The following is a 13,005-nucleotide window of genomic DNA, read 5'->3' as shown; positions in this document are numbered from 1 at the left end:
TGGTTTCGTAAGAAGCATTTCAAGGTCCTGGAGTGGCCTAGCCAGTCTCCAGATCTCAACCCCATAGAAAATCTTTGGAGGGAGTTGAAAGTCCCTGTTGCCCATCAACAGCCCCAAAACGTCACTGCTCTTGAGGAGATCTGCATGGAGGAATGGGCCAAAATACCAGCAACAGTGTGTGAAAACCTTGTGAAGACTTACAGAAAACGTTTGACCTCTGTCATTGCCAACAAAGGGTATATAACAAAGTATTGAGAAACTTTTGTTATTGACCAAATACTTATTTTCCACCATAATTTGCAAATAAATTCATTAAAAATCCTACAATGTGATTTTCTGGATTTTTTTTCTAATTTTGTCTGTCATAGTTGAAGTGTACCTATGATGTAAATTACAGGCCTCTCTCATCTTTTTAAGTGGGAGAATTTACACAATTGGTGGCTGACTAAATACTTTTTTGCCCCACTGTATATCCTGACTCTGCTTGCACTGGAACACAAGAGACACAATTTCCGGTTCCGGGTTGGAGCGAGCGGTCGCATCTACACTTCGGTCCGCAGGTAGTATAACTTTTCATTACATTTTCATTTCATTATAGTACAACGGTTTGATTTGTCTAATCTTAGCAATTTCTTCTTAGCTAGCTACATAGCTGTCTTTGTATCAAAGATAATTGCGTAATTATCGTATTTCGTCGTCCTAACGTAGTCTACACTGCTATCTGCCCAGCAGCTAGCTAAGCAGCTAGCTAACGTCCACTGTCCACCAGCACTGTAGAAACTATTACACTCAACTGAACGACTCGATTAGTATAGTGTTAGCTAGCTACATAGTTGTCTTTGCTGTCTTCGTATCCAAGATAATTGTGTAGTTTAAAGTGTGTAGACTTAGAGTGATTATCTTAATTTACCGAGATTAGCTAGCCAGCTATTTGTCGTCCTTAACGTAGGAGATACTGCTAGCTAGCTAGCCAACAGCTAGCCAACCTCTACCGAATAGAACTTCAACTACCCGGTCAACATTCCGCTTCGCTCCACAGGTAGTATCACATTTTCATTTCACTTCATTACAGTACAACGGTTTGATTTGTTTGATCGTAGCTAGCTAGCTACATAGCCGTCTTTGTATCATAGACAATTGTGTAGTCTAGAGCGATTTTCTAGGTTAGCTAGCCAGCTATTGTCGTTCTTTTAACGTAACGTAACGTAATCAACACTGCTAGCTAGCCAGCTAGCCCCCAAATTGCAGCACTGTAGAAACTATTACACTCGACGGAACGACTTGATTAGTGTAGTGTCAACAACGCAGCCACTGCCAGCTAGCCTACAAAGTCAACAACGCAGCCACTGCCAGCTAGCCTACTCCAGCAGTACTGTATCATTTCAATCATTTTAGTCAATAAGATTCTTGCTACGTAAGCTTAACTTTCTGAACATTCGAGACGTGTAGTCCACTTGTCATTCCAATCTCCTTTGCATTAGCGTAGCCTCTTCTGTAGCCTGTCAACTATGTGTCTATCTATCCCTGTTCTCTCCTCTCTGCACAGACCATACAAACGCTCCACACCGCGTGGCCGCGGCCACCCTAATCTGGTGGTCCCAGCGCGCACGACCCACGTGGAGTTCCAGGTCTCCGGTAGCCTCTGGAACTGCCGATCTGCGGCCAACAAGGCAGAGTTCATCTCAGCCTATGCCTCCCTCCAGTCCTTCGACTTCTTGGCACTGACGGAAACATGGATCACCACAGATAACACTGCTACTCCTACTGCTCTCTCTTCGTCCGCCCACGTGTTCTCGCACACCCCGAGAGCTTCTGGTCAGCGGGGTGGTGGCACCGGGATCCTCATCTCTCCCAAGTGGTCATTCTCTCTTTCTCCCCTTACCCATCTGTCTATTGCCTCCTTTGAATTCCATGCCGTCACAGTTACCAGCCCTTTCAAGCTTAACATCCTTATCATTTATCGCCCTCCAGGTTCCCTCGGAGAGTTCATCAATGAGCTTGATGCCTTGATAAGCTCCTTTCCTGAGGACGGCTCACCTCTCACAGTCCTGGGCGACTTTAACCTCCCCACGTCTACCTTTGACTCATTCCTCTCTGCCTCCTTCTTTCCACTCCTCTCCTCTTTTGACCTCACCCTCTCACCTTCCCCCCCTACTCACAAGGCAGGCAATACGCTCGACCTCATCTTTACTAGATGCTGTAGTGGTCGGAGAATCCCCTCCAAGTCTCCGACCACTACCTTGTATCCTTTTCCCTCTCGCTCTCATCCAACACTTCCCACACTGCCCCTACTCGGATGGTATCGCGCCGTCCCAACCTTCGCTCTCTCTCCCCCGCTACTCTCTCCTCTTCCATCCTATCATCTCTTCCCTCTGCTCATACCTTCTCCAACCTATCTCCTGATTCTGCCTCCTCAACCCTCCTCTCTTCCCTTTCTGCATCCTTTGACTCTCTATGTCCCCTATCCTCCAGGCCGGCTCGGTCCTCCCCTCCCGCTCCATGGCTCGACGACTCATTGCGAGCTCACAGAACAGTGCTCCGGAAATGGAGGAAAACTCGCCTCCCTGCGGACCTGGCATCCTTTCACTCCCTCCTCTCTACATTTTCCTCCTCTGTCTCTGCTGCTAAAGCCACTTTCTACCACTCTAAATTCCAAGCATCTGCCTCTAACCCTAGGAAGCTCTTTGCCACCTTCTCCTCCCTCCTGAATCCTCCCCCCTCCTCCTCTCTGCAGATGACTTCGTCAACCATTTTGAAAAGAAGGTCGACGACATCCGATCCTCGTTTGCTAAGTCAAACGACACCGCTGGTTCTGCTCACACTGCCCTACCCTGTGCTCTGACCTCTTTCTCCCCTCTCTCTCCAGATGAAATCTCGCTTCTTGTGACGGCCGGCCGCCCAACAACCTGCCCGCTTGACCCTATCCCCTCCTCTCTTCTCCAGACCATTTCCGGAGACCTTCTCCCTTACCTCACCTCGCTCATCAACTCATCCCTGACCGCTGGCTACGTCCCTTCCGTCTTCAAGAGAGCGAGAGTTGCACCCCTTCTGAAAAGACCTACACTCGATCCCTCCGATGTCAACCACTACAGACCAGTATCCCTTCTTTCTTTTCTCTCCAAAACTCTTGAACGTGCCGTCCTTGGCCAGCTCTCCCGCTATCTCTCTCAGAATGACCTTCTTGATCCAAATCAGTCAGGTTTCAAGACTAGTCATTCAACTGAGACTGCTCTTCTCTGTATCACGGAGGCGCTCCGCACTGCTAAAGCTAACTCTCTCTCCTCTGCTCTCATCCTTCTAGACCTATCGGCTGCCTTCGATACTGTGAACCATCAGATCCTCCTCTCCACCCTCTCCGAGTTGGGCATCTCCGGCGCGGCCCACGCTTGGATTGCGTCCTACCTGACAGGTCGCTCCTACCAGGTGGCGTGGCGAGAATCTGTCTCCTCGCCACGCGCTCTCACCACTGGTGTCCCCCAGGGCTCTGTTCTAGGCCCTCTCCTATTCTCGCTATACACCAAGTCACTTGGCTCTGTCATAACCTCACATGGTCTCTCCTATCATTGCTATGCAGATGACACACAATTAATCTTCTCCTTTCCCCCTTCTGATGACCAGGTGGCGAATCGCATCTCTGCATGTCTGGCAGACATATCAGTGTGGATGACGGATCACCACCTCAAGCTGAACCTCGGCAAGACGGAGCTGCTCTTCCTCCCGGGGAAGGACTGCCCGTTCCATGATCTCGCCATCACGGTTGACAACTCCACTGTGTCCTCCTCCCAGAGCGCTAAGAACCTTGGCGTGATCCTGGACAACACCCTGTCGTTCTCAACTAACATCATGGCGGTGGCCCGTTCCTGTAGGTTCATGCTCTACAACATCCGCAGAGTACGACCCTGCCTCACACAGGAAGCGGCGCAGGTCCTAATCCAGGCACTTGTCATCTCCCGTCTGGATTACTGCAACTCGCTGTTGGCTGGGCTCCCTGCCTGTGCCATTAAACCCCTACAACTCATCCAGAACGCCGCAGCCCGTCTGGTGTTCAACCTTCCCAAGTTCTCTCACGTCACCCCGCTCCTCCGCTTTCTCCACTGGCTTCCAGTTGAAGCTCGCATCCGCTACAAGACCATGGTGCTTGCCTACGGAGCTGTGAGGGGAACGGCACCGCAGTACCTCCAGGCTCTGATCAGGCCCTACACCCAAACAAGGGCACTACGTTAATCCACCTCTGGCCTGCTCGCCTCCCTACCACTGAGGAAGTACAGTTCCCGCTCAGCCCAGTCAAAACTGTTCGCTGCTCTGGCCCCCCAATGGTGGAACAAACTCCCTCACGACGCCAGGACAGCGGAGTCAATCACCACCTTCCGGAGACACCTGAAACCCCACCTCTTCAAGGAATACCTAGGATAGGATAAGTAATCCTTCTCACCCCCCCTTAAATGATTTAGATGCACTATTGTAAAGTGGCTGTTCCACTGGATGTCAGAAGGTGAATTCACCAATTTGTAAGTCACTCTGGATAAGAGCGTCTGCTAAATGACTTAAATGTAAATGTAAGAGAAGCGACACAATTTCCCTACTTAATATTGCCTGCTAACATGCATTTCTTTTAACTAAATATGCAGGTTCAAAAATATATACTTTTGTATTGATTTTAAGAAAGGCATTGATGTTTATTGATGTTACATTGGTGCAACGACAGTGCTTTTTTCACGAATGCGCTTCTTAATTCATCACTCATTTGGCGAAGTAGGCTGTGATTTGATAAATTAACAGGCACCGCATTGATTATTTACAATGCAGGACAAGCTAGTTAAACTAGTAATATCATCAACCATGTGTAGTTAATCTCTAGTTATGTTAACTTCTTCGATATAAGGGGCGCTCTTTTAATTTTTGGAAACGTGCCGTCATCATTGCTTTGCACAAAAAGGGCTTCACAGGCAAGGATATTGTTGCCAGTAAGATTGCACCTAAATCAACCATTTATCGGATCATCAAGAACTTCAAGGAGAGCGGCTCAGTTGTTGTGAAGAAGGCTTCAGGGCGCCCAAGAAAGTCCAGCAAGCGCCAGGTCCGTCTCCTAAAGTTGATTCAGCTGCGGGATCGGGGCACCACCAGTACAGAGCTTGCTCAGGAATGGCAGCAAGCAGGTGCAAGTGCATCTGAGGCGAAGACTTTTGGAGGATGGCCTGGTGTCAAGAAGGGCAGAAAAGAAGCCACTTCTCTCCAGGAAAAAACATCAGGGACAGACTGATATTCTGCAAAAGGTGCAGGGATTGGACTGCTTGAGGATGGGGGTAAAGTCATTTTCTCTGATGAATGCCCTTCCGATTGTTTGGGGAATCTGGAAAAAAGCTTGTCCGGAGAAGACGAGGTGAGCGCTACTATCAGTCCTGTGTCATGCCAACAGTAAAGCATCCTGAGACAAGGGGTTGCTTCTCAGCCAATTTTGTCTAAGAACACAGCCATGAATAAAGAATGGTACCGACACATCCTCTGAGAGCAACTTCTCCCAACCATCCAGGAACAGTTTGGTGACGAACAATGCCTTTTCCAGCATGATGGAGCACCTTGCCATAAGGCAAAAGTGGTAACTAAGTGGCAAGAGAACAAAACATTGATATTTTGGGTCCATGGCCAGGAGACTCCCCAGACCTCAATCCCATTGAGAACTTGTGGTCAATCCTCACAAGGATGGTGGACAAAAAACCCCCACAAATTCTGGCAAACTCCAAGCATTGATTATGCAAGAATGGGCTGCCATCAGTCAGAATGTGGCCCAGAAGTTAACTTCTTCGATATAGGGGGCGCTCTTTTAATTTTTGGATAAAAAAAAACATTCCTGTTTTAAACAAGAAATTTTGTCACGAAAAGATGCTCGACTATGCATATAATTGACAGCTTTGGAAAGAAAACACTCTGACGTTTCCAAAACTGCAAAGATATTGTCTGTGAGTGTCACAGAACTAATGCTACAGGCGAAACCAAGATGAGATTTCATACAGGAAGTGCCCCAGATTTTGAATGCGCTGTGTTCCAACGTCTCCTTATATGGCTGTGAATGCGCCAGGAATGAGCCTATACTTTCTGTCGTTTCCCCAAGGTGTCTGCAGCATTGTGACGTGTTTATAGGCATATCATTGGAAGATTGACCATAAGAGACTACATTTACCAGGTGTCCGCTTGGTGTCCTCCGTCAAAATTATTGCGCAATCTCCAGCTGCGTGCACTTTTCCATTTGGTTCAGAGGAGAAAGGCAACTGCCACGAATGATTTATCATCAAATAGATATGTGAAAAACACCTTGAGGATTGATTCTAAACAACGTTTGCCATGTTTCTGTCGATATTATGGAGTTAATTTGGAAAAAAGTTTGGCGTTGTCATGACTGAATTATCGGGTTTTTTTCTTAGCCAAACTTGATGAACAAAACGGAGAGATTTCTCCTACAAAAATAATCTTTTTGGAAAAACTGAGCATTTGCTATCTAACTGAGAGTCTCCTCATTGAAAACATCTGAAGTTCTTCAAAGGTAAATGATTTTATTTGAATGCTTTTCTTGTTTTTGTGAAAATGTTGCGTTGCGTTATGGTAATGAGCTTGAGGCTATGATTACGCTCCCGGATATGGGATTGCTCGACGCAAGAAGTTAAGATTCATTGTTTTTTTACACGATACGTTTAATGCTAGCTAGCAACTTACCTTGGCTCCTTGCTGCACTCGCGTAACAGGTGGTCAGCCTGCCACGCAGTCTCCACGTGTAATTGGCCATAATCGGCGTCCAGAAATGCAGATTACCGATTGTTATGAAAACTTGAAAATCGGCCCAAATTAAATTGGCCACGCCGATTAATCGGTCAACCTCTAATACATACATCATGCAAAGAGACACTGTCCTGATGGCTAGTCGTAAACCCCTTCTGTGGAAAGTTATTTCCTGAAGCTTCATCTCCATAAGAAAACAAAAATACCCTATTGAGTGTTTGAGCTATTGCATAGCACTGGATAATTTTCTGTCTCTTTGCCAGCTAGCCTGACCTGCTCACCTTTAAAGGCAGGATACATGGGCACCATGTTGCTGGTAAGTAATGACTCTGCCTCTGTTCCATTGGCACCCAGATCTGCATATAGAAACATTAACATAAAATCTTTAACTTAAATAAACGCAGACACTTTATTGATTGATTTTAATTAATTTTAATTATCATCAGTTGATTTTAATTATCAACTGGTCTTTAAAATTTTTATGAGACATTCCTGATCAAGCATTGGCAGCTGCTGCACAGCTGGCTACGCATGTACACGAATGTGGTATTTAGCAAAGGGTGTGAGGGAGGTGATACGTGATAGGGGTCTAACAAACAAAAAACGTCCTTATGTACTTACTGGGTGGATGCAGCAGGCCGTAGGACAGGGCAGGGTTATCCCTGTATCTGACACAGTTCTGACTAGAGAGCGGTGCCACACGGACATCTGTACGGACACATGCCTCTGCTACTGGACTCAGTGGCTGGACATTGTTCTGATAGGAGAGACGGGGAGAGAGAGAGAGACATAGAAAGAGGTTGTGTTAGAGATACTATTTCTGCTTAATGATTCCAGTTCTTGAGATCATGTACAAGTTGTGTGGAGTTGGATTCTTTCGTCACCACCTTTTTGCCCTATACAAGGTGTGGAAAGTATTCCACAGAGATTCTGGCCCATGTTGACTCCAATGCTTCTCCCAGTTGTGTCATGTTGGCTAGATGTCCTTTGGGTTGTGGACCATTCTTGATACACACTGGAAACTGTTGAGCGTGAAAAACCCAATAGCTTTTGCAGTTCTTGACACAAACCAGTGCGCCTGGCGCCTAATACCATACCCATTTTAAATATTTTGTCTTGCCCATTCACCATCTGAATGGCCCAGATACAAAATCCATGTCTATGCTATAACGTCTTAAAAATCTTTCTTTAACCTGTCTCTTCTCCTTCATCTACACGGACTGAAGTGGATTGAACAAGTGACATTAATAAGGGTTCAAAGCTTTCACCTGGTCAGTCTATGCCATGGAACAAGCAGGTGCTCTTAAAACACGAAGATAACATATTGAATTATTTTAGGATGGTCATACGACGGATAATTTAGCCATTTGATTTAGAATTTTAGGAACCTTTCAGGTATCAAAACAACACTTATAGCCCATGGAAATGCATGTAATAACACATTCATAAATGCCAAAATAAATCCTAAGGAATAAGGTTTTGAAGTGTCTGTCCTATATCTTCCATCCGTGTGTCTACCTTCAGAAGAGTCCCGTGACATTTGTGGGGGTTGTAGAGCAAAACGGAGAACACCATCGTGTTCGTGAGAGTCTCCCGTTTCCATAGAGTAGTCTTAACAGTTTGTAGATCATTCGGACGCTACAGACGTTTTCTTGAAAAGACCGATTTTCAGGATGTCTCATGGTCTAATAAACACCGCTGTAGCTCGGCTATCTTCCACCACAGATGTGGAAGGCCGACAGTGGCAGATGCAGTGGATTGAGACGTAGTCCATGCAAAAATCTCTCTAGCTTATACTGATGGAGATTTTTGTATTATGCTACTTATGCTACTTATGGTGTGTCAATAGACTTTTAAGGATTCATGTATGATAGTGCTTTTCTGCTTGCTTAGTTAATAAAAGCACAAAAAAAACATACATCATGTAGTTGTTTCCTTCCTTTTAGACAGATAGTAAATGGAATAAAAGGAGGATGTTGCGAAAGCCTGAGATAGTTAAAGAAAAATATATACTATAGAGAGACGTCCTCTCTCCATTAAAATCAGCTCTCAGTACTGATTTATGGTGAGGTTCTCACCACATAATGAGGAACACAAGATGCTGTGAAAGCCAGCACGAGTGGAGAAGATCTACAGCCAGCTAGCAGGGTCTGGGCGGCAGCTCAGCCCTTCACACCAGCACTTCATACACAGCTTTACAACCTCTTTCATGTCCTAGCCAAAACACTAACAAGAGAGCAGCAAATACAGCCAATGCATCTCCAACACAACACGCTATCTATCTTTAGACATAAAAGAAAGTGTAATGGTTTCAGAGAAGGTTCAGAACTACGCTCGCATGATGGGAAACATTTGTTAAGATTCTGAAGACTTACATTAGCTCCCCAGAGCTAATACCTTGGGTTTAGTTTAGCAGGCTAACATACACCATGGTATGAACACCGGTCGCTCACACAAGAAGAAAACGACTCACCAGTGTGTTAATTGTATAGGCGACCCATAACGGCATGAGAATATCTTTGCTGTAACCGTTGACGTAGTCGGTGTGGTGAAGCACGCAGTAGTCTGCATTCTCCTGGAGAACTCGAGGGATTCCATATGGTAGGTGAAGAGCCTTGGCTCCAGAATCTGAGGGAGGGGAGGGCTTGATTAAAAATTAAATCTATAACAAAATAGATCCATGATTACGCTATTAAAAATAGACAACAGTGTGTACTCACTGGAATTAGCCTTGATGAGTTGCCTGTTCATAGTCTTCTCCTGAAACAGGCATTTTCAGCATGTTAGTGGGTCTCCTGTATTTCAATTAGTCAACTTATGTCCTTCTAATGAGTGCTGCTGGGTTATCAATCATACAAAGTGAGGAAAAGTACAGTGCCTTGCGAAAGTATTCAGCCCCCTTGAACTTTGCGACCTTTTGCCACATTTCAGGCTTCAAACAAAGATATAAAACTGTATTTTTTTGTGAAGAAGTGGGACACAATCATGAAGTGGAATGACATTTATTGGATATTTCAAAAATTGAAAAATTGAAAAATTGGGCGTGCAAAATTATTCAGCCCCCTTAAATTAATACTTTGTAGCGCCACCTTTTGCTGCGATTACAGCTGTAAGTCGCTTGGGGTATGTCTCTATCAGTTTTGCACATCGAGAGACTGACATTTTTTCCCATTCCTCCTTACAAAACAGCTTGAGCGCAGTGAGGTTGGATGGAGAGCATTTGTGAACAGCAGTTTTCAGTTCTTTCCACAGATTCTCAATTGGATTCAGGTCTGGACTTTGACTTGGCCATTCTAACACCTGGATATGTTTATTTTTGAACCATTCCATTGTAGATTTTGCTTTATGTTTTGGATCATTGTCTTGTTGGAAGACAAATCTCCGTCCCAGTCTCAGGTCTTTTGCAGACTCCATCAGGTTTTCTTCCAGAATGGTCCTGTATTTGGCTCCATCCATCTTCCCATCAATTTTAACCATCTTCCCTGTCCCTGCTAAAGAAAAGCAGGCCCAAACCATGATGCTGCCACCACCATGTTTGTCAATGGGGATGGTGTGTTCAGGGTGATGAGCTGTGTTGCTTTTACGCCAAACATAACGTTTTGCATTGTTGCCAAAAAGTTCAATTTTGGTTTCATCTGACCAGAGCACCTTCTTCCACATGTTTGGTGTGTCTCCCAGGTGGCTTGTGGCAAACTTTAAACAACACTTTTTATGGATATCTTTAAGAAATGGCTTTCTTCTTGCCACTCTTCCATAAAGGCCAGATTTGTGCAATATACAACTGATTGTTGTCCTATGGACAGAGTCTCCCACCTCAGCTGTAGATCTCTGCAGTTCATCCAGAGTGATCATGGGCCTCTTAGCTGCATCTCTGATCAGTCTTCTCCTTGTATGAGCTGAGAGTTTAGAGGGACGGCCATGTCTTGGTAGATTTGCAGTGGTCTGATACTCCTTCCATTTCAATATTATCGCTTGCACAGTGCTCCTTGGGATGTTTAAAGCTTGGGAAATCTTTTTGTATCCAAATCCAGCTTTAAACTTCTTCACAACAGTATCTCAGACCTGCCTGGTGTGTTCCTTGTTCTTCATGATGCTCTCTGCGCTTTTAACGGACCTCTGAGACTATCACAGTGCAGGTGCATTTATACGGAGACTTGATTACACACAGGTGGATTGTATTTATCATCATTAGTCATTTAGGACAACATTGGATCATTCAGAGATCCTCACTGAACTTCTGGAGAGAGTTTGCTGCACTGAAAGTAAAGGGGCTGAATAATTTTGCACGCCCAATTTTTCAGATATTGATTTGTTAAAAAAGTTTGAAATATCCAAGAAATGTTGTTCCACTTCATGATTGTGTTCCACTTGTTGTTGATTCTTCACAAAAAAATACAGTTTTATATCTTTATGTTTGAAGCCTGAAATGTGGCAAAAGGTCGCAAAGTTCGCAAGGCACTGTATGATTAATACTGAGGATTTGGAGCATTAACTTCTTTGGAACTCGGGGGCAGTATTGAGTAGCTTGGATGAATGAGGTGCCTAGAGTAAACTGCCTGCTACTCAGGCCCAAAAGCTAGAATATGCATATAATTATTCGACTTGGATAGAAAACACTCTGAAGTTTCTAAAACTGTTTGAATGATGTCTGTGAGTATAACAGAACTCATATGGCAGGCCAAAACTTGAGAAAAAAATCCAACCAGGAAGTGGGAAATCTCAGGTTTGTAGGTTTAAGACTTTGCCTATCCAATACACAGTGTCTATGGGGTCATATTGCACTTCCTAAGGCGTCCACTAGATGTCAACAGTCTTTAGAACCTTGTTTCAGGCTTCTACTGTGAAGGAAGAGCGAATAAGAGCTGTTTGAACCAGGTGTCTGGCAGAATGCCATGAGCTGAGTCATGCGCGTGGCCGCGAGAGTTAGCTGCGTTCCTTTTCATTTCTAAAGACAAAGGAATTGTCCGGTTGAAAAATTATTGAAGATTTATGATAACAACATCCGAAAGATTGATTCTATACATCGTTTGACATGTTTCTACGAACTGTAATATAACCTTTTTGACTTTGTCTGAACTAAGCGATCACGCATTGAGCATTTGGATTACTGGGCTAAACGCGTGAACAAAAAGGAGGTATTTAGACATAAAATGATGGACTTCATTGAACAAAACAAACATTTATTGTGGAACTGGGATTCCTGGGAGTGCATTCCATATGAAGATCATCAAAGGTAATTGAATATTTATAACGCTATTACTGACTTTTGTGACACCTCTCCTTCTTTGAAAAATGGCTGTGTTTTTCTGTGGCTAGGTCCTGACCTAACATAATCGCAAGGTGTGCTTTCGCCGTAAAGCCTTTTTGAAATCTGACACAGCGGTTGCATTAAGGAGAAGTTTATCTATAATTCCATGCATAACACTTATCTTTTATCAATGTTTATTATGAGTATTTCTGTAATTTGATGTGGATCTCTGCACTTTCACCGGATGTTTGTTTGAGACAATGCATTTCTAAACATAACACACCCATTTCAAATTAGGTTTTTGGACATAAAGATGAACTTTATCGAACAAAACACACATTTGTTGTCTAACATGGAGTCCTGGGAGTGCCATCTGGTGAAGATCATCAAAGGTTAGTGATTCATTTTAACGCTATTTCTGTCTTTTGTGACACCTCTCACCTCTGTGGCTAGGTGTTGACCTAACATAATCGCAAGGTGTGCTTTCGCCGTAAAGCCTTTTTGAAATCAGACACTGTGCCTGGATTAAGGAGAAGTTTATATTTATAATACTTGTATATTTGAGGAATTTTAATTATGAGATTTCTGTTGTTTTGAATTTGGTGCCCTGCAATTTCACTGGCTGTTGGCGAGGTGGACGATAGCGTCCCACATAGCCCAGAGAAGTGAATGACAGGACAGACCCTCTGACCCCTCCCATCCCTGCTCCATTAGGGAGGATGTGAGTTTGATTACCACCCCCGACTGTATTCCCTGGTCTTACCGCTGCCTTGGTGCGGGCGCTGCAGCTGCAGCCCAGATTGTCAGAGGGGTCAGGGCCACTCGCCTCACAGGTGGAGTCAGAGGAGAGCTCAGCTGGGTACACAGGGAGGTGGGGAGGGTTCGTCAGCAGGTGGTTCAGACTCCCGTGGGTCCCGTTGTTAGGAGCAGGGGGAATGTCCAACAAATCTGACAGGCAGAGAGAAAGAGATTAGACTTGAAAAGGT

The 13,005-nt window shown here is 44.7% G+C and overlaps 1 protein-coding gene across 2 annotated transcripts in view; it reads right to left on the bottom strand.

The window, feature by feature from the left end:
* The window catches only part of LOC135557468 (ectonucleotide pyrophosphatase/phosphodiesterase family member 1-like), a 70,203-nt gene that overhangs the window by 13,796 nt on the left and 43,402 nt on the right, over positions 1–13,005 (bottom strand). For both annotated transcript variants that reach the window (XM_064990735.1, XM_064990736.1), the window contains exons 18-22: positions 12,783–12,967; positions 9,492–9,531; positions 9,245–9,399; positions 7,393–7,528; positions 7,053–7,127 (exon numbers count right to left, since the gene is read on the bottom strand). In XM_064990735.1, coding sequence (XP_064846807.1) covers positions 7,053–7,127; positions 7,393–7,528; positions 9,245–9,399; positions 9,492–9,531; positions 12,783–12,967 — 591 coding nt within the window. The remainder of the gene's footprint in view (positions 1–7,052; positions 7,128–7,392; positions 7,529–9,244; positions 9,400–9,491; positions 9,532–12,782; positions 12,968–13,005) is intronic.

This window comes from Oncorhynchus masou, chromosome 16, assembly GCF_036934945.1.
Source record: "Oncorhynchus masou masou isolate Uvic2021 chromosome 16, UVic_Omas_1.1, whole genome shotgun sequence".
Classification (NCBI taxonomy): domain Eukaryota; kingdom Metazoa; phylum Chordata; class Actinopteri; order Salmoniformes; family Salmonidae; genus Oncorhynchus; species Oncorhynchus masou.
This window is presented reverse-complemented; position numbering and strand designations above follow the sequence as displayed.